This window comes from Puntigrus tetrazona, chromosome 15, assembly GCF_018831695.1.
Source record: "Puntigrus tetrazona isolate hp1 chromosome 15, ASM1883169v1, whole genome shotgun sequence".
NCBI classification, from domain to species: Eukaryota; Metazoa; Chordata; class Actinopteri; order Cypriniformes; family Cyprinidae; genus Puntigrus; species Puntigrus tetrazona.
This window is the reverse complement of record NC_056713.1, coordinates 12270432-12290953: the sequence shown is the minus strand read 5'-3', so window position 1 is coordinate 12290953 and position 20522 is coordinate 12270432. Positions and strand designations below refer to the sequence as shown.

The window sequence follows — 20522 nt, the reverse complement described above, 5'->3', positions numbered from 1 at the left end:
TAGGTTCACAAGACACATGACATATAATGACAAGTTTTTTGGGCAGAAGGAGGGGAAGCAGGAAGAGCAGAGGTGAGGTGGGTGTCATAAAAGCAACATCTTTTTGAAATCCTTTTGGATATCCCTTCGCAGATTAGTCTTATTGCATTTACAGGTTTTGATTCAGCTCCTTACAAATCCTGTTGTGAAAGGTTGTCCAACAGGTCCGCGTATTACGTCATTTTCATCATCAGGAGGGCACCCCCCAATTTTTAGAGTACTACTACATGTGTCATATGTTCGAAAAAGTCTTTAGTCAGTTAGTTAGTTTTAGTGCCGTGTGGGCGGAGCTAAAGAGTGATAAGCACTTGTGCCAACAAACCACAGACATTTGATTTTCATTTAACAGTTACCGTCTGCAGTTCTGAATCATGCCCGGGATCTTTTTATAGCTGGGACCGCTCCATCTTTTATTATCAAATGATGTGCAAATCCAATGTCGAACTGGGCCATGTTTATAAAATGTTCATCAACAAAAACACTTGTGAAACTCCATTGCTGCCCCTGCAAAACAAAGGGCATCCACTATTCTCATAAGGCAACGTTCTTTTGGAAAACTTAACAAGGTTATTTTTCCCTTACAACCAAAAACGCACTCCTGGGCGCATGCTTCCAGGAGAAATGCTCATATAAGGTGTTCTACCCTCAACTAAAAAACCACGATCAGAAAAAACACTTGTACAAACCCAGAAGTAATATTTTTGGCACATAAATACTTGGTCATATTTCCAAATAGTTTTTTAAAGCTTTGTCCATGCATAGCGTGAGAATCCAACTTTTTAACAGTGTAAACAACTCTGAATGCATAAAAAAGTTCATGTTACTCCCCTTTAAGAAAAAGCCTGCCGCCCTTTACCTGCTGAACAGTTAATCATCTCTGAGGTTATGTGACCAGTCAAATAAACAAAAACTGTTTGGTAAAGTTTTAAAGAAAGGTAGATGCTTGTAAATGATATTCACATCCCTTCATGATGCCTTTTTTTCTTGTGTTACTCAAAAGAGGAATAATAATAACAACATGTGTTTTATTGCTTCTTGCCTATCGAGGAACTTCTCAGCCGTAAGTGTTAGCTTTTCTTATGTATTTGTTTGTTTGTTAAATATAATACCACTAATCATTAGCATGTCCTTTCATTTGTATGCTTACTTTTATCTTTAGTTTCATTCATTGAAAAGGGGGTTAATAAGCACATGCATTTTCTATTTGCAGGATTTTCATGGCGATATTTCCGGGTGTTATAAGATCAGGCTCTGAGGCAAAACTATGTATAAGCCTTCTAAAACCAGAAGAAAATCTGCAGCTTACTATTTCTTTGGTTTACAACGAACAGAACAGAACACTTCTACAGGAGAGAACAGAGAAGGAATTCCACCGCTGCCTTGACTTTCAGGCCTGTTATTACATTTGTTACATGTTTGTTACACGTTTAATACAGCATATCTATTGTCCTTATAGAATTTTTTTTTTCCTTTTAAAAAATATATTTGGAAATATAGAACAATTTTGGGCATCCTATATGCACTCAAGACCATGAATTTCATGGTCTGAAGGATTTTCAGATACGATAAGAATATTTTCAGGTTAAATATTTTAGAATATTTGTTCTCTAGAAAAGATGATACTGATTTGCTATAAAACCGCATGTGTTAAACAGGCTCCTGAGTCTGATTCAGTGCAAGAGATCCAAGTGGAAGCTCGAGGGAAAAAAACTCGACAGATTGAAAAGAGAAAAGTCAAATTCATGTCATATAATCCACTTACAATAATTCGAACAGATAAACCAATCTACAATCCTGGACAAACAGGTATTTTGCTTTATGTTCAGCCACAGTGTGCTTTGATCACAGTACTGTTTTTATGCAATTTAATGGACTTGAATTGACTTTTACAGTTCAGTTCAGGATTTTCACAGTGGATACAAAATTTAAGCCAGTTGATAAAACAGTAAGTTTTTTCTTTTTTTTTACTGTGGGTAAAGAATCCATGATATTGGTTAAATGTTTAGCTGATCAAATTAGTCATGTTTGCATATGCATGTTTGCACAAATCTACCTGAAATGCACTTTCAGACTTGGACCTCAAGAGTAAACAGCCACTGTTTGAAATGTAGTCATTTCTGAGTGTTATGCAAACCAGACCTAATGTTATGTGTTTAAATCTACAGTACAAACTCATAGGATTGAAGGTAAACGTTTCATGTTTTCCCCTTATCACACACTTTGCCCTTATCGCACTCTTACTGTTGTTGCTATGTTTTTTGTCTTTAATGTTTTTTTAAACAGGACAATCGACTGAACAGAATCAATCAGTGGATTAATGCCACACCAACCAATGGCAAGATACTGCAGCTTTCCCATACGCTGAATCCAGAAGCTTCTGTCGGTTTATATGAGCTGTTTGTAGAGACTGGCAAACAAACAATTAAAGAATATTTTCAGGTTAAAAAATATGGTGAGTATTATTACTTTTATTTTTAGTTTTACATTTACTTTTTACATGCTCTTCAAAATAAAGGTTCCATAAAAGGCGTTTTCACATTGTTAGAGAATGCCTCCATGCCAGATAATTAAGATCCAGCCCAATGGGCCATTTTCGGCTCTCCTAAGAGACTTCCAGTGAATACTTATTATACAATTTAGTGTGACTTATCGTTTATAGAAATAATTTACCCCAAAAAGAACAATTTCTGAAACTTTACTCACCCTCAGGTCATCCAAGATGTAGATAAATTAATTTCTTTACCAGAATAGACAATTTTAGCATTGTGATTGAGTCACAAGCATCACAAGTAACGAACACAACTCAACATTTTGTAAACCTCGAACCACTGCTTTTGGCTGTAATACGAGCCCTTTTCTATGATGTTTCAACAGTAAAAAGTTGTCAAATCTGAATCAGAAGAGAAATTTGGACAGATTAAGATAAAAGTGAAAACAATTACTGCATGATGGTTGATCTTGATATACGAGGACAGGGAGGAAGTGGGTTATGGATTGTAGGTCAGAAAAAAAAGTTGAATTTGTTTCTTACTTGTTTTTCACTTCACAATATGCAAATTTAAGGTCTGAGGTTAATTGTGATGTTTTCTACAGCAGGACACTCATTTTGACGTTAAACATTTGTGAAAGATTATTATACCATAAATGACAATAAAGAACCTTTATTTAATTACTCTGAATCAGTTTTCTTGGTTTACTTAACTATTTACACAATGTCGCAACTGTCTTTGTGATTCAGTTCTACCGAAATTTGAAGTGACATTACACAGGCCAGACATAGTGAGAGCAAATGAAGAATTAAAGATGAGGGTATGTGGGAGGTGAGATTATCTGAATGTAAAATATGATAAGCAGGAAGCAGGAAGATCACCTAATATACAGTATTTCTTCAACAGATATACCCATGGACATCCTGTACAGGGTAGTGTGAAGATGGGACTCTGCAAAAACATGGCAGTCAGTGTTTATTATCCCAATCAGTATCAAACTCCACTCTGTTTGAATAGATCAGCAGTAGTAAGTATGACCAAATGTGTATATATATATATATATATATATATATATATATATATATATATATATATATATATGTGTGTGTGTGTGTGTGTGTGTGTGTGTGTGTGTGTGTGTGTGAATATTATTTGTATTATTTATTTATTTTTTTTTATTCTTTTTTTTCTAGCTGAATGAGACCGGCTGTGTTTCTGAGATGTTCCCCATTTCATTTTTCATCAGAAGTTCAAAACTCCATTTCATGCAACAACATCTTCAATTCACTGCATCAGTAACTGAGGACGGGACAAGTTTGTACTATAACATGCAGAAAAAACAAAATAGCTCAAAGCACCGATAAATCAAAATACAATTGTGCATGCTTGATGGGTTGTGCTTAAATGTCACCATTTTACCTTTTTATGTTTTCTAGACATCTCAATGGAAAGGTCTGATAATGTGTTTTTGACCTATAGTGTTGGTAGCATCAAATTTGTTGACTTGCCAGAGTTCTTTGAGAAAGGATCAGTCATACAAGCAAAGGTTCCAGAGAATTAGTCTTTATTGTTTCTAAATTGCAATAATAATTTTTCCTTAACATTTTTCATTCAGTAATCTTTATCTGTGTTTAGTTTGACTGACATATGTCTTGATGTGGATGTGGTTTTGTTTTTTTGTTCCACCAGGTAAAAGTTGAGTTCTCCAAAGGGACTCCAATTCATCAAATTAAGGTTGTTGTTTATTGTGACATGTCTCCATCTCAAGAACTTATAACAGATATCAATGGATTGGCCCATTTCACTATTAATACGTCCCTTGTGATAAGTACATCCATTCAAGTAACGGTGAGCTTATCATTCGTACACAGATGCTTTCCATTCAAAACAGTCTACAATAGATGAATTGGTTTATGTGGTTTTAGTGATAACCATTCACCAGTGCAAATCCTTAAGCTTTCAAGGAATTTAGCATTTATTCTAGGAAGCTGCAGTTGGTTTCCCTGACCATTTGTGTTACCGATCTGCTCCTGACAGGCATATGCTTCATTTATCAATCAGTTTTATACTCCGTTTCATATTGAACCTGCATACAAACTTCTGCAAATAAAACCCAAAGAAAGCCCAGAAAAAGTGAGTCAACTGGTTATAAAGGCTCTAGAGGAACCACTGAAGTGCGAGGAGGAGATCTCAGTAACCGTGGGGTACACTATTGCTGGAGAGACTGTTGAAAGTGGTTCTGTTACTATAGTCTACCTGGTGGGTGAACTTTAAGATGAACACTGCACAGCTATTTTTTCATTCACCTTAATTCACTGAGCTTTTATTTTTTCAGATTTCCTCTAGAGAAGAGATAGTCCACCATGGCTATAAGAATGTCGAGGTGAAGGGCTCTGATGGAGAAGTGGAGGGAGAAGTGATGTTTAAAGTCCTTGTTCGTACACAGATGGCTCCTAAAATGGAGTTTCTAGCTTACTGTGTGCTGCCCAGTGAGACTGTACTAGCTGCTTCCAGAACATTTCAAATTGAGAAATGTCTTGAAAAGGTATGCTGGTTAAGTTCATTACAGTATGGTGATTGCTTGTATGTCAAAGAATGTACAGTCTCTGAGTTCATTTTGCAGTAATGAACAGCATATAGGATAAGATTTTATTTATAAATTACTAATTACTACTTTAATTTATTCAGAACAACAATTTTAATTGTAAAAGGATTTCAAGATAGACACTGGTTTTAGATGGGTGGATGGGTGGATTGATAAACTGCATTGCCTTGGATGACAGGAAATATTATGAAAATCTGTGTCAAATCTTTTAAATGCCATATCAGAAGCATTCCTGATAGCTGTGTAATAATAAGAGTATTTAGTAATAATTGGTTGATATAGTTTTCAATTTAAAGTTTGCACCACTGTGTGTCACAGATGTCACTTCAGTTTTCTCCAACTTCAGCTGTTCCTGGTGAAGAAAACACACTTCAGATCTCAGCTCAGCCTGGGTCACTGTGCGGCCTCAGTGCTGTAGATCGGAGCGTCCGGATCATGGAGTCCGGAAAACATCTGGATGCTGACAAAGTAATTTATATTTCAGATCTCTCTTCAATTTTTACACTTTACAAACTGAAATTCAAAGATCACTGTATTTTTATGCTGTCCTTTTCCAGTTTTTTTACCTGTTGCCCGCCAGGCTTTTTCCATATGACATTGAGGATCAAGAAGATTGCTATAATATTAGATCAAAAAAAAAATCCAAGTATCTCCCTCCTTCACCTTATATACCAATGCCATTCCACCCTTACCCTTCAGAGAGTAAAGCAGATGCTGTCTATACAAGTTTCAGGGTAAGTATTTAAACCCTTTTAAATTGGAGGTTTGTTTAATTTTATATATATATATATATATATATATATATATATATATATATATATATATATATATATATATATATATATATATATATAATATTTATTGTCATTACACATTTAGAAGTGTCTGAATTACATTTTTAACAAATATTGTTTTTTGCCTTTTTACATTGTCATCGATAAGAACATGGGATTAAAGGTGGTGACAAATTTGATTATTAAAATGCCATCCTGTATTATATTCAGAGATGAATATTATCAGAGAATGTTTGGTGGTAAGACATTTGTTTATTTTCTTTTTCTCTCTCTCTCTCTTTCTGTTTGTGCATCATAGATTTTAAAAATAAACTCTAAATTAAATGGTTTTGTTTATCCATGTTCTCATGGAGGTGTAGCAGGACTTATGCCAGGAATTGCTGGAGCAGTTCCAATGAATCCCATGGGGTTCCCAGGTGCATTGGTTCCAGCAGTTGGAATGAGTCCAGTGGGCCACGGAATTCCTTTTGGAGAAGCTGGAGTCGCAGCAGGTCAGGAATATGATTTTTTCCCCATATTTATAGTCTATATATTTTATATAATGACCCATACAAATCCCAAAATGACCTTGAACAATGACTAAAGCTACGGAACATATGCATTTTTTTCAAACATATGCATATTTTTTATACACTGATTGCTTCTTGTTCTAGTATATATATATATATATATATATGCATTGTTTATTGTTCATTTGTTTTTTTGTTTGTCAATTTTATGGAGCTACAGGAGGTATAGGACCTGGGGTTGCTCTCACACCTCCACCCACAGAAACAATTCGTACATTTTTCCCAGAAACTTGGATCTGGGAACTTGCTGTTGTTGGGTGAGTGAACAATATATTCGGTGCTTGTTTATTATATGGAATGCTTATGAATGCAAATTTCTCCTCAGGGACTCTGGATCAGCTCAGGTTCCGGTCACGGTTCCTGACACCATCACCTCTTGGGAGACAGAGGTCTTCTGTCTGTCCTCCAAAGGTCTGGGTCTGGCTCCTCCTGCTCAGCTGACAGTTTTCCAGCCCTTCTTCCTGGAGCTCTCTCTGCCTTACTCCATCATCCGTGGGGAGATCTTTGAGCTGAAGGCCACTGTCTTCAACTATTTGTCCAAGTGCATCATGGTGAGACTTCAGACTCAGTCTTATCCAATCATATCAAATATACCACTAATCATGTGTGTTTAACTGACAGGTTAAAGTGACTCCAGCTCCTTCTTCAGAGTACACTCTCAAAGCCTCCTCTGATGATCAGTATTCATCCTGTCTGTGTGCTAATGGAAGAAAAACCTTTAAATGGATCCTCACTCCTTCTGTTCTTGGTGAGTTTTTCTGGTCTGAATCATTGTTTCTCAGTCTCTGTTGTATCTTCACGTTCATGTCTTTTGTTGTAGGACTCTTGAATATTACAGTCAGTGCAGAGGCAGAGGCGTCCCAGACTGTGTGTGACAACGAGATTGTGAGTGTGCCAGAGAGAGGACGCATTGACACAGTCACAAGAAGTCTGCGCGTAAATGTGGGTTAAAACATATGTAAATACAATGCATTATTGCAAGTTATATGGAAACTCTACCATTACATTCCAGTCAACATTAACCTGTGTCCCTCAGGCTGAAGGAATCGAAATGAGTAAAAGCTACAGCTGGCTCCTTTGCCCCAAAGGTAATGTTGTGCATTTTTGTTGTTTACTTTTAAGCCATAAAATTTTTTCTTTAAAATAAATTGATTTTGATTTGATATATAAATTGCTCTTTGTGCCTTACAGGGCAAAACCTCTTGAATGAAGTAGAGCTGATATTTCCCAAAAATATGATAGAGGGATCAGGAAGAGCTACTGTTTCAGTGCTTGGTAAAAAAAAATTATATATATATACAAATATATATATTTGTTTTTTTTTTTTTTTTTTTTTTTTTTTTTTTTTCACCACATCAATACTCTCTTGTATATATTTCTGATAGAAATGTATAATCACATGTCCTCTTGCAGGAGACATATTGGGTCTTGCTCTAAAGAATCTTGACGGATTACTACAGATGCCGTACGGCTGTGGAGAACAAAATATTGCTATTCTTTCTCCCAATATTTACATTCTGCAGTATCTGGAAAACACAGGGCAGCTCACCCCAGCTATCCGAGAGAGAGCCACTGGCTTCCTTAAGAGTGGTGAGATGAAACTCAGTTCTGCTTAAAATGGTTTTCAGTACATTTAAGGAACTATATGAGCAAAAGTCTAACACAAAATATCGAACAGGGTATCAAAAGCAACTCAACTATGAAAATTCGGATGGATCATATACTACATTTGGAAAGGGAGAAGGAAATACATGGTATGAACTGTTTTAACCTCATATAATAAACATTGCACTTGACAAATATTCAGATGAGTCTGAATAAAAGCATTAAACTGAATTCAACTAACAGGCTGACTGCGTTTGTGCTGAGAACTTTTGGGAAAGCACAGCATTACATCTTCATTGACCCCCAAAAAATTCAGAACTCAAAGCAATGGCTGATACGCCACCAAAGACCAGATGGTTTATATGAGACCAAGGGAAAGCTTTTTAATAACAGAATGAAGGTACAACATATTACATGGTACATTTTAATATAAATCAATGAACATTTGTTTGAAAAAATATGATATTGTAATCAGTTTACCACTACAAATATCTAAACATTCTATATAAAAAATATTTATTTATTTGTTTATTTGAGATACAAATTGTTCAGTTGTTTTCAAACTTTCAGGGGGGTGTAAGTGACAGTGTGACCATCACTGCCTATATAACTGCATCACTACTTGAGCTGAACACATCAGTTGCGGTCAGTACGGTCTACATGTTTTCAAACACAGAACTGTTCTAAGGTTCTCACATATTTGTCACTTACACTGTTTTTGTTGTAGGATCCTGCTGTGAGTAAAGCTCTGTCTTATTTAAAGCGCTTTGTTGATATCCAAAACACGTACACCACTGCTTTGCTCACCTACACTTTCAGTCTGGCTAAAGACCAAGTGACTCGTGACTATCTTCTAAAAAAGCTTATGGACACTGGGATTTCAGAAGGTAAGAGCTCTGAATTAAACTGTGCTTGTCACACTTTAAACTGAAGATGTCGTTTAAAATGGTTCCCAAATCTTTTTTAAGGCTCTCATCTCCACTGGTCTCAGTCTGCATCTGCTGATGACTCTGATTCTCTGGCAGTGGAGATCAGCTCATATGTGCTGCTAGCTTCTCTCACTGCAGATTCACTCACTACAGCTGATCTGGGCTTTGCTAACAGGATTGTCAGCTGGCTTGTGAAGCAGCAGAATGCCTATGGAGGATTCTCCTCAACACAGGTGCCTCAAACTACTCATCTAACACATGACTGCTGAATAATGGCTAAAAGTCACATTACTGAACACATTTATTTCTCAGGACACAGTGGTGGCTCTTCAGGCTCTGTCTTTGTACGCCACCAAAGTGTTCAGCTCTGACGGCTCCAGCACAGTGACTGTACAGTCAGCAGAAGACATTCACCACTTTGATGTCAATCAGGACAACAAGTTACTGTACCAAGAGAAACAGCTGCAGAACGTTCCTGCCAAATACAGCATTGAAGTGAAGGGCTCGACATGTGTGTCTGTGCAGGTCTGTAGTGCAGCAAAATAAATTAAAATCACATCATGATAATAGATGAAAGAGGTGTCTTAATGTTCTGTGGCTCTCTTCTAGATGTCTCTTTTCTACAATATCCCAACTCCCAAGGAATCTAATTCATTACAAATCTTTGTTAGGACCGGAGGAATATGTCAGAGCGGGACGGGACAAATTCTAGATGTTGTATTAGACATTATGTAAGAGCGGATTCTGATTTACGCCTTTAGTGTTAAGATTTAGATGTTTACTTGATTGTTGCAAATATCTTTTTGTCATCCATAAAGATATACTGGGATACAAGACAGTTCTAACATGGTCATTGTAGATATGAAACTCTTGTCTGGTTTCATACCAGAGCCCTCTTCCCTGGATGCGGTAAGGCAGTCAAAGTCAGCATCCTCCAAATTTCCCCAGATGCTTACTAATATTATAGTTTGCACTAAAAATGTTTTTCCACAGTTGAAGAAATCAGTACATCGTGTTGAATCCAAAGATGACCATGTGATCATGTATCTTCAAGAGGTGGGAATGGTATCGCCTATGGTTTAAAACGACAACCAGTGTAATTGTAATGAGAATTAATCATATAATCCGGCTAATGTCAAAAATGTCAAACTTCTGTCATATCAAAGCACTGATTAATCTAATGTAATTAATGTGAATGTTTCATGTGTATTACAGATTCAGAGGAACATACTCTTTCGCCAAACGCTACGCATAAAACAAACCTTCGTAGTTAAAAACCTCAAGCATGCCGTGGTAAAAGCGTATGATTACTACCAGACAAGTACGTCAAAATTACTCAGCAATAAATTATTCATACACGTTTAAATCTTGGCACCTTTGCAGCTTTTTTCAATCTTGTTTGCAGGTGAGCGGTCTGAAGCAGAATACTCTCATCATTGTGCATGAGGAGCGACGCTGCAGAATTCAGTACACAGTATAACTCTGTGCTTTACCCTGGCTTTTAAGATCGACGTTATTATCATTTTGCAGTTATACTTGATCTTCATAGCAAATGTAAATACTTTGATTACTGTAGGCCTATATCAATCTGTATGACTTCTTGAAAAGAGCAAGTAAAATTATCATTGTGAAAGTGGCCCATCTGTGTTCTTTTAGCTGTTTTCCACATCTTTAAATTAATTAAAATGCTCAAAAAACACATTCTCATATATAATAATGCTTGTAATAAGATCATGTTAGGGAAGAAAAAGTTTTGAGACAAATATGTCCATAATAATAGAAAAAAGTTAGGTTCATGTATGAGCTATTTCAGTTTATTTACCATTATAATATTTCTTAATATTTTTCATTTAGCTTTAAATTAGTTTTTGATTAAGGTATGTACTTTTTACATCGTATTATTTTAAAATTATATTTTGCTTTTATCTCACTTTCAGATTGAGCACTTCGCTAGTTATTGTATTTTATTTATTTTTACCGTGTAAAAAAAATAGGGTTAAAAGATGTTTTAGTCAACATTAACAGGACCGATCCGTCCGCTACAGCCTTTACGTTGCTAAAAGCAATTTCCCTGTGAAAAGCTTTATCACCGCTGGAGGGAGGCATTAGGCTTATCTCTGAAAATGCCCTTTTGAACGCCTGTCGTCCTCCTCTCCGGGAGCGCGCGCAGCCGAACGGGCCAATCAGGAGCGCCCAGCTGGAGTGACGCCACTTCCGTGACAATAGGGTCAGCGTGACTGATTTATCAACAATAACAAGAGCTTCGCGGAACAGTTTGGCGATCAAAGTGCGAGACTTCAAATGACACGATGCGCGTAAACTGACGGTTAGGAGTCGGTTCGGATTACAGCGTCCTGTCCCGCGTCTCACTGAGGAGCTGCTCATTCAGTGTAAGACACTTTAGGATGATGGAGGGGATGTTTTCGGGTCTAGCTAGCTAAATATTAGCTTAAGTATGGTCATTGTTAGGTTTTGACTTGCGAACATAAATTCCCGATCCGTGTCATTTAACATTTGGTCGTCAGCTTTGTTGACCGGCGCTGTCAGCCTTAATATACGTGTCCTCGTCCAGCAGCTCGTGAGAAATTCATTTGACACCGCTTTTAGCACCAGTGTCTTATTATAAATGTCCTGTGATTATTATTATAAAATCACAAACGAAGGTCGCAACACATTTATCCATTTATCATTACCTAATTATCATGTGGTGGTTTGCACAGGCTTCCTTGCTTGAAAATGTACGAATGCTGTTTGTTAATTTACAGTGTATGGATATGTGTGTGTATATTTTTGTGTGTATAATTTATATAATTAAAAAAAAAAAATCCATTTATTGCAGTTGCCTGTATAGTTTGTTACATATCTAATCATGTAGTAATTCTTCATAGTTTTTCTTCTTTCATTTTAGCCATGTTTGTAACGGTTTTGTTCTACAGCTACTGTTTGATATATTTGTATAGTAAGTAGTTTACTGATATATGCACAGCTGTCGAAAGAGTGTTTGCATGGTCTCTTTGTCATGCGTTTCCCCTTAAGAGCTTGTAAACCTGCTCTGAGGTGTAACAACTTAAAGGTTTTCATGTGCATATCGAGTGTGTTGGTTTTTCTTGAGGACGATTAGTGTAGTTAAAGCTGAAGGTCAGTTGGTCATCTGTCCGTCCTGCTGACCTGCTCACTTCTTTCTGCAGAGCACTGTTATCTCGGAGAAGTGAGACGCTGAGCAGAGCCCGGTCTCTTTGCTGATTTGCGGCCACATTTTTTCGTTTGAGCCCTGACACTCGAAAGGACAGATAACGTTTGTCGTAAAAGTAAAACCTTATTTTATGGCACAGTTGTGACTTTGCACCTGTGAGGACAAATTGCACAGCAGGTGAGAGCCTTTGCAATCACGCTATATGCGCTATATCTTCTTATATGTCGGTTAATCTAGGAAAAAAATAATGTAATATGCTTATTCATTAGTCCATTCACTTTTTTGTAATAAGACAGTAAATGCTGTTCTCGGTGAAGTCGGCGGTTTCGTGTTAGAGAACATGACTTATTTAGTCAGCAGATGGTTAAATCTAGGCCAGTTCTGTTTAAAAATGGTACATTTAGCCCAGAGGGCTGCAGCTTCTCACTATTTGTTTAACTGAACTGCTTGAGGTTATCTGACACATGGGTCATGGCATGACACACTTTTAAAAAATAAAATAAAATAAAAATCTTGGATGGTGAAGACACACATACTGTAACTTATATATACTGTGAACGCTATATATTGACAGTGTGTATTAGTTAAGTGTAAGTTCAAGCGAAACTGGTGTTATGTAAGATCACACCAAACCGGCATTATGTAAGATTAATAAAAGACTGAAGGTCATGCGTGAAGTGATTTATAGGACATGGCTATATGTCAAGGTCAGTGTACCTCTTCAAATATCGGATAAATCTAGTTCAAGATCATTCAGACAAACAGACTGCATGTATGTCTCCTCAAATCGCATTTTGGAAAATCGACCTAAGAATGACTTGGCTATTTCGGCACATTTAACTAGCAAACATTTAACTACAGTTGTACATAATTACATGCAATATATTTCTGTTTATAATACACATTTTAAAATGGTACCATAACAAAGACCCATTTGAAATGGTTATGTGCTTTTCATCACTTTCTGCTCCCAGTCACTGTGTTGGAGCATTAAGGAAGTATTGTTCTGTTTTAGTTTTTGTAATATTTTCCATTGCAGATATAAATATGTATGCAAATTACACCAAAGTACAACGTTATCTCATGGTGTTCGGGAGTGCTCAGAAAGGTTTAAACGCTGAATTTTGAATCAATTTCATATCGTAAACTCAGGACCTTGGCGTATCTCAAAAAATATTAGGTAATTCATGGATGTTTGAAAGGGCATTAAATGAATCCGACATCTTGGATTCAGACGGCATTAAAATCACCAATAAATACTTGCGCCCCCCCCCCATCCGAATATGGCTTTGTCTCTATAAACATTTTAACATGTCTCTACAGTTGCATAAGGTGCACGGTGTTGGCCGGTGCAATGGAAGCTTCTGAGACAGAAGGCCGCACCTTTATGCAGGCGATCAGTGAGAAGTACAGCCCAGAAAACTTCCCTTGCCGTCGGGGTCCAGGTATGGGTGTCGTGGTTGTGCCATCTGGACATCAGGGATCGCCTATGAAAGGTGAGGCTTGGTTAAACACAAGTCATGTAAGTTTCCTTGGTGACTTTAGCGTTTGCCTTGGCAGCCGTGAGCTGTCCGTCCTGTTTCATAGTCCATTAGTTATGTGGCCATTCTGCCTTCAGACCGTCTGAACCTGCCCAGTGTTCTGGTTTTGAACGGCTGTGGAATCAGTCATGCAGGAGAAGAGGGAGAAATCGCTGCCTTCTGTGCTCATGTAGTTGAACTTGATCTGTCCCATAACAAGCTCCAAGACTGGCATGAGGTGAGTTGGTTAATCCGAGTATCCTCGCTTTCGTTTTTATCCAATTGCATATGCTGTTATACTTTTATCTGGAACGCAAAAGGAGACATTTTTAAAGAATTGCTTAACAACCTTTTGTTGTGAAACAGCGATTCAAAGCAAAGAGGCTGTCAAGCTCCAAGTATAAATAAAGTGAACGCACCATAAAAATAGTCCATATGACTCATGTGCTGTATTTATGAGAGAACCACTTTTCAAAGATTTGGGGTCAGTCAATTTTTTTAAAGAAAAATTTGTTAACATTTATTCAGCAAGGACACATTAAATTCATCAAAAGTGACACTAATGACATTCATAATGTTATAGAAGTTCATTTTAAATCAGTATCAGTGTGTATGTGTATTACACATGTTTATGTGTCTTTTAACCCTTTAATCTGTTCTAGATTAGTAAGATTGTTTCTAACATCCCGAACCTGGAGTTCCTCAACCTCAGCTCTAATCAGCTGAGTGACGCAGCCCTGGAGCCGGACTGTGCGAAGGCCTTTTCTAGCATCCGCCGCCTCGTTCTTAACAATACCCAGGTGTCCTGGGATGCAGTGCACACATTCACACAAGAGATGCCTGAGTGAGTCGCAAAAATATAGAGACTTGATATTATGTAACAGTTACTTGTGGTGTAGATGCGTGGTATTGATTGTTCTGAGACATCATGGTATTGATTTTAAATCTTTTTTTTTCCACTTGCAGAGTATTTTAATAACCGTGTAGATGCGATCCTGCATATGTCTCGTATTTATTTTGTCGTTGTACCACCATGACGCTGTTGATTCTCATAGGATCATTTACTTTACCTTGTTACTGTACTTGAGTGCATTCTCTACAAATTCATTCAATTGACAGCTCTTTACTAATATTGATCTGTTTTGTCCAGACTAGAGGAGCTGTTCCTGTGCCTTAATGAGTACACCACTGTGACACCGGCCGCCATGCCCTGCCCCACACTGCGTCTGCTTCACATCACAGATAACAGCCTCCATGAGTGGAGTGAAGTACGAAAATTCGGCTCCATGTTCCCTGCGCTGGACACTCTGGTCATGGCCAACAACAACCTGAGCTCCATTCAAGACTCGGGCGAAATCCTTCAGCGGCTCTTCCCTAACCTCCGAAGCATCAATCTGCACAACTCAGGTACCATTGTGTTAGTGACTGTTGCTTGGAAAGCGTGTAATTGTCTATATATTACTATTTTAGTATGGTGTATTTACATAAACCTCATTTTTATCATTCTTTTGTGAGTCAGGACTTAATCGATGGGAGGACATTGAGAAGCTAAACTTTCTGCCCAAACTGGAAGAAGTGAGGTTGCAAGGCATTCCTCTACTGCAGGCTTACACAAGCACAGAGCGCCGTAGTCTAATGATAGCCCAGTAAGTCCAATTTATCTTACAGCGATGAATGTGACGAGTAAATAATAGCCGATTTTTTTTTCATTTTGTGTGAACTCTCATTTTAACCTCATTAGAAACTGATAGTATTGTTGTAGTTATGTTGATGAGAAGATCTCGTTGCTCCCGTCTGCAGACTGCCATCAGTGACCGGTCTGAATGGGAGTGTGGTGACGGATGGCGAGAGAGAAGATGCTGAGAGATTTTTCATCCGTTATCACTTGGATCATTCAGAGGAAGAGCTGCCCCACAGGTATCTTTCAGGCACGAACACTGTAGTATAGATCAGTGTTTCGCAATCCTGGTCCGGGAGAACCCCATCACTGCATGTCATTGATGTATGTCTTTTGTGACAAGCTTATTCGAGGCTTTGGAGTATTTACTAATGAGCTGATGAATTGAGTCAGGTTTGTTTGATCAAAGAGACGTGTGCAGGATTGGGGGTTCTCTAGGTCCAGGATTGAGAAAGGCCGGCATAGACCATTTAGAACCTCATTGATCGTGAACTCGTGAACATGTCTACATCAGATGCGAGCAATGCAACTAACAATAATAGAGTATACTTGATGCTGTGCAGCATGATGCAACACAACACATCACCAACAGTAAACTGATGCCCCTTTCTATTTCTGAGCTACTCAAAGCGCTTGCTCTAATTCTGACACATTTGGACAAAGGACACATTGATTAGCAGTCACTTGGTTGCATCAAGTGTAGACAGCTTTTGGCTGTTTAAACAATGGTCAGCAACTGTTGCATCTGGTGTAGACAGTATCGGGCAGAGCTATTCTGCTATTATATTACTTTTGGTCTGTAGACTTATAAAGACAGATGCCTTTGGGTATCGGCAAAAATTTGAGATCCATAAATTTCATTCCATTATCTTGTGGTCTGTCCAACTGTTTATGAACACATTATTTTTATTATTTAGAACAGAAACACACACAAAATATTATTTAATAAATAAAAGATAGTGTCTATTAAATAATTATAATATAATTTAATGGGATTATTCTCACTGTTATAAACAATTATAAACCAGGTTTAAACTTATTATCCCACTAAGCTTCTAGAATATGTAAACATTTTCTATAACTTTTAAGTTTGCTTAAAACCGCTCATGGCAGTTCAACAGATGATGCAACACAAACCTTTTTTAAAATGTAAATTTTGTTTGTATGCATTTCGGAACAAAATATACTTGCATACATTATTAAAAAAAGATTTTAGGTGTGAAAAAACACATTTTCTTCACAATTACTTTTTACAAGTTAATACAATACTATTAAGGTCTATAATAATTCACATTTACTTCATTGTGCTGCTTGTATTTCTTCGTGAAATTTACTAGCAATTTCTCAGTGACAGCTGTTCCAGTTTTTCAGTGTAGCTAAAAGTGCTTGCTTTAAAGTATTTTGACTTTTTAGGTATGATTTTTGGTTTGGCCATGTAGTAAAAAAAGCTGAATTTGGTTTAAGTATTTGCATTTCGCTTTGGAGATATCACTGCTTGGTGACCAAATATGGGAAACTGGCTCCTCTGGCTGAGATCGACCTGAGACCGCGTTGCCACGCCAAAGTGGAGGTACGCTATGAAGACAAAGTGGAGCAGGTGAGCATCCGCTTGGACCAGACCGTCGCAGAGCTGAAGAAGCAGCTGAGGACTGTTGTGCAGCTCCCCACCAGCAACATGCGCCTTTACTACATCGACAAGGGTTCTGCCTTTGGCCCCGATGAGCTGAAATACAGCGCCAGGGCCTTGCACTCTTACAGCATTCAAGATGGGGATGAGATCCTGGTAGTTCCCAAAACAAAATAACCATCTTTCCACCAGGATCACTAAAAAGCTATATTTAAATAACCAAATCCACTTTGAACTAGCTCCACAGAGTGAATGGGACTGTCTTTCAGGGAAAAACTTCTAGGATTTGCTGGGGCTTTAGTTCGGCACATGATGTGCCACTTCGCTACACGGTCATAAGAAACACCATGACTCGTGCGCACCTTTGGTTTTGTTGCCGTTATTAAAGGTTTCCTTTTGTCCTCAGACTTCACGAGCACCCCTGTATTTTCAAACGCCTGTTTCTTCAAAAATAAAGCACAGAGGAAGGCTCTGGCAGCCCGGGATGTGCTTTTTTCAGATTTGAAGACAATCACCCATAGCTGAAAGAAAATGTTGCACTGCACTGATGTCTTAAAGAAGAAATCTTGGATATCCATTGCCTGCTGATGTGTGTCGTATGCTGTCAGCAAAAGACTCTCAGGCCTTATATATTGTATGGGCAGTGCTAGATTCACACAAGGAAAGATTTGCAAAACATCTTATTTACAAATGTTTTTAAATGTCCAGTTTAGTTTTTTAATCTGATTAAAGAATCCAGAAGGGACGTGCGGTGTCACATAAATTCGCTATTTAATGTGTTTTTTTGTTGTTGATGTTGTTTTTTTAAATCCTTTTTTGAATATTTTTATTAGTGCTTTCTCCGCCACTTTGGAAGGGGGTGCTCAAACTTGTACCTCCAATACAAAGCATATGCTGAGAAAAGTGCTCATCTTCATTTCACCTGTATCCATGTTATTGAATGAGTTTATATTTTACATGCAGAATAATAAGATCTTTTAAGTGACAAAACATCAGTCCACCAAAGAAGTATTACATATGATGATTATTCACAGTATTTATTATTGATTTACTGATTGGTGTTATTTGTTAAAAATTAAACAAAACAAATCAGTAGCAAACCAGTCAATGTGTACGACTCTACGTTCAGCGGAACATCAGTGGGAAATTGGTCTTCTTAAGTTAAAGAATACCCAAAAAGGAGAATTTGATTAAAATGTACTCACCCTCAGGCCATCCGAGATATAGATGAGCTTCTTCATTGGAACAGATTTAGCATTACATAAATCACAGACGGATCCTCTGCAGTGAATGGGTGCCGTCAGAATGAGAGTCTGAACAGCTGATAAAAACATTGCAATAATCCAGATGACTTCAGTCCATTAATGAATGAAAAGCTGCATGTTTCTAAGAAACAAATTTAAGGCAAAATTACTTTCTCCAGTGGAAAAAGCCCTCTCTTTTGTATGCGCATATGCAGAGATATGCGCATATTTCTTTCCTGATTCAGGTAAAATGAGTTATCCTTGGATTTAAATGTGAGAGGACAACAGGGGATGGATGACTTGAGCTATGTGGATTATGTCAATTTGCGTGATGTTTTTATCAACGCTCATTCTGACGGCACCCATTCACTGCAGAGGATCCATCGGTGAGCAAGTGATATAATGTTACGTTTCTCCAAAACCGTTAGTTTATAATTTACTTACGTTGAACCAAACCTGTATGACTTTTTATTTTTTTCTAGGGGGCATAAAAAAAATGCTTTTTCAGAGTATTTTTTTTCCATGCCAAAAATGGAAGTCAGTGGTAACAAAAACTGTTCTTGTATCCTTCAGAACACCTTTTGTGTCCCACAGAAGAAAGAAAAACATACAGATTTGGAATGTAAGTAAATGATGACAACGTTTTCATTTCTAGGGGTTTTTTTTACGCATCCGGTTTGTCTGAAATGTGTGTTGTAATGCGCAATGCAAGACTGTTTCCGTGCAGTGCAGAAAGTGGCAAGTTCATTGTACAGAAGCTACAGGATAAAACCAGCAATTTATTTATTTATACCTGGTGCATCAATCAAATCAGTGCATGAACCTCATTTGCTTGTCATACTTGATTCGAAAAGAAAAAACGAAACATGTTTAGCGACTGAAACCTGAAAACCTAGTTTGCTGTATTTTTATTTTTTTATTTCGTGTATGATAGCATGACTTGAAGGATGGACTGAATGGAAAAGCGCATCGCTGTCAGTGTGCCACGTTACGCTGACGCTCGCAAATGCTTAGGTTAGTAGTAGATTAGCTCTTCTCTTATGTACTGATATATAAAAGTGTATCAAAAGACTTGAAAATGGTAGAAGCGTTTCTCATTAAACATTTCAGGGTTTTTCGTTAGTAAGACGTGAATTAAATTGTAATTCTGAATTTGGAATCTTAATGAAATGAAACGAGTAGATAGAGATTTAATAGTGACTTATATGAGTATAACTTAAACTGAAGTGGAACTTAAAACGTTAAAATCAGCTCACATAGCATATTTAAAGGTTGCTGTTTGGTCGGAGAAAGAAAGCTGTTAAAGATTACGTATGAAGGTTTTAGCATCCTCTATGCCTTTAACCCTCTTTCTGCCTTTATCTGCGACCCCTAATCAAACATTAAAGCAGAATGAAGTCTTTTTTTTTTTTTTTCTTCAGAGATTTCCCTTTTAGAGTATCAATATTTGATGTTCTGTGCCCACACAGGACATGCTATTGATATTAGGGTTTCGCTTTTACATAATTATTTTATGTTTTTTCTATATGTATGCATTATTAATATTCCAGTTTTACGACCTTGAAGGTAATGCCACTTAAACTGTGACCGGCGCATATGAAGTGTGAAGATATACCGCTATGTTTACCATGTGAGATTTATTTCGCACACATTTTTCAATCATTGTGACTTATATCCAAACTGTGCTTTTTGTATTTGTTTTGCCGTTTTTTTTTTTTTTTTTTTTTTTTTTGAAGGATGTTATGTGTTGGATTGTTTCTCAGATTGCATTATCTGTTGTGCATTTGCAGTTCTTAATCTTCGGTTAAAGTTAATTTGTAAAGGGTGTGTGAAAGGCTATTGAGCGTCAAAGGGATGAGAATTCCAGAGAGTCATTTATCTAATGGATGCATTAGGCCTGTTATTGTAATGAACACTTACATACTTCAAGTTCAGTTGCACACAGTCACACCGTTAAACGTGTTACAATTTTAAAATCAGATTTGACTGTTTTATACCATTGGTTTGCCAGCATATGTGCACAATATTGTATCTATGTTTGAAAGTTGAATGGAGTGGGTCAAAGGCTAAGGAAAAATAAACTTGTCTTTTAATGACTGTCAATACAGTGTTAATATAGTATTTTCTGTATCATATTATTTATTGATGTTGGTGTTGTTGTCGAATTAACTAAATCCGTTAATGGATTTAGTTAACAACATTACGTTTACAAAATGTTTAATGTGATTTT

General features: G+C 37.2%; 2 protein-coding genes across 8 annotated transcripts; both read left to right on the top strand.

Annotated features, from left to right (window-relative positions):
* Positions 1–901: 901 nt before the first annotated feature.
* Positions 902–10663, top strand: LOC122359155 (alpha-2-macroglobulin-like). 5 transcript variants are annotated; one of them, XM_043259377.1, is made up of 36 exons: positions 902–974; positions 1087–1099; positions 1250–1430; positions 1695–1845; positions 1932–1984; positions 2205–2225; positions 2323–2491; positions 3278–3359; positions 3435–3555; positions 3722–3842; positions 3965–4074; positions 4218–4376; positions 4566–4787; positions 4864–5073; positions 5452–5601; positions 5691–5867; positions 6076–6166; positions 6281–6418; positions 6657–6753; positions 6822–7047; positions 7118–7244; positions 7317–7438; positions 7533–7584; positions 7688–7771; positions 7910–8086; positions 8175–8250; positions 8345–8501; positions 8672–8746; positions 8829–8988; positions 9070–9263; positions 9343–9555; positions 9640–9761; positions 9849–9939; positions 10024–10086; positions 10246–10351; positions 10436–10663. In XM_043259377.1, exons 3-36 carry the CDS (start codon positions 1257–1259, stop codon positions 10474–10476), a joined length of 4332 nt encoding a protein of 1443 aa, XP_043115312.1. In that variant the 5' UTR covers positions 902–974; positions 1087–1099; positions 1250–1256; the 3' UTR covers positions 10477–10663. The 5 variants fall into 5 exon arrangements, with proteins under 5 accessions (XP_043115312.1, XP_043115310.1, XP_043115311.1 ...); XM_043259375.1 differs by having other exon boundaries at positions 909–1099; XM_043259376.1 differs by having other exon boundaries at positions 910–1099; positions 6287–6418.
* A 129-nt stretch (positions 10664–10792) lies between these two features.
* tbcela (tubulin folding cofactor E-like a) lies at positions 10793–20395 on the top strand. 3 transcript variants are annotated; one of them, XM_043259403.1, is made up of 9 exons: positions 10793–11420; positions 12219–12400; positions 13547–13719; positions 13842–13981; positions 14406–14587; positions 14894–15150; positions 15263–15389; positions 15544–15660; positions 16886–20395. In XM_043259403.1, the coding sequence occupies exons 3-9, from the start codon at positions 13578–13580 to the stop codon at positions 17223–17225; spliced, it is 1305 nt and encodes a 434-aa protein (XP_043115338.1). In that variant the 5' UTR covers positions 10793–11420; positions 12219–12400; positions 13547–13577; the 3' UTR covers positions 17226–20395. The 3 variants fall into 3 exon arrangements, with proteins under 3 accessions (XP_043115338.1, XP_043115339.1, XP_043115337.1); XM_043259404.1 differs by lacking the exon at positions 12219–12400 and having other exon boundaries at positions 16907–20395; XM_043259402.1 differs by lacking the exon at positions 12219–12400.
* The last annotated feature ends 127 nt before the right edge of the window (positions 20396–20522 follow it).

Excerpts from the sequence above, each read along its gene's own strand:
- tbcela (XM_043259402.1), top strand. The coding sequence starts at position 13,578 with ATGGAAGCTTCTGAGACAGAAGGCCGCACCTTTATGCAGGCGATCAGT. Across the intron at positions 13,720-13,841 it reads TCAGGGATCGCCTATGAAAG|ACCGTCTGAACCTGCCCAGT; the intron begins GTGAGGCTTGGT and ends TTCTGCCTTCAG. Across the intron at positions 15,151-15,262 it reads CATCAATCTGCACAACTCAG|GACTTAATCGATGGGAGGAC; the intron begins GTACCATTGTGT and ends TTTGTGAGTCAG.
- LOC122359155 (XM_043259375.1), top strand. The coding sequence starts at position 1,008 with ATGATGCCTTTTTTTCTTGTGTTACTCAAAAGAGGAATAATAATAACA. Across the intron at positions 1,846-1,931 it reads CTACAATCCTGGACAAACAG|TTCAGTTCAGGATTTTCACA; the intron begins GTATTTTGCTTT and ends TGACTTTTACAG. Across the intron at positions 6,419-6,656 it reads AGAAGCTGGAGTCGCAGCAG|GAGGTATAGGACCTGGGGTT; the intron begins GTCAGGAATATG and ends ATGGAGCTACAG.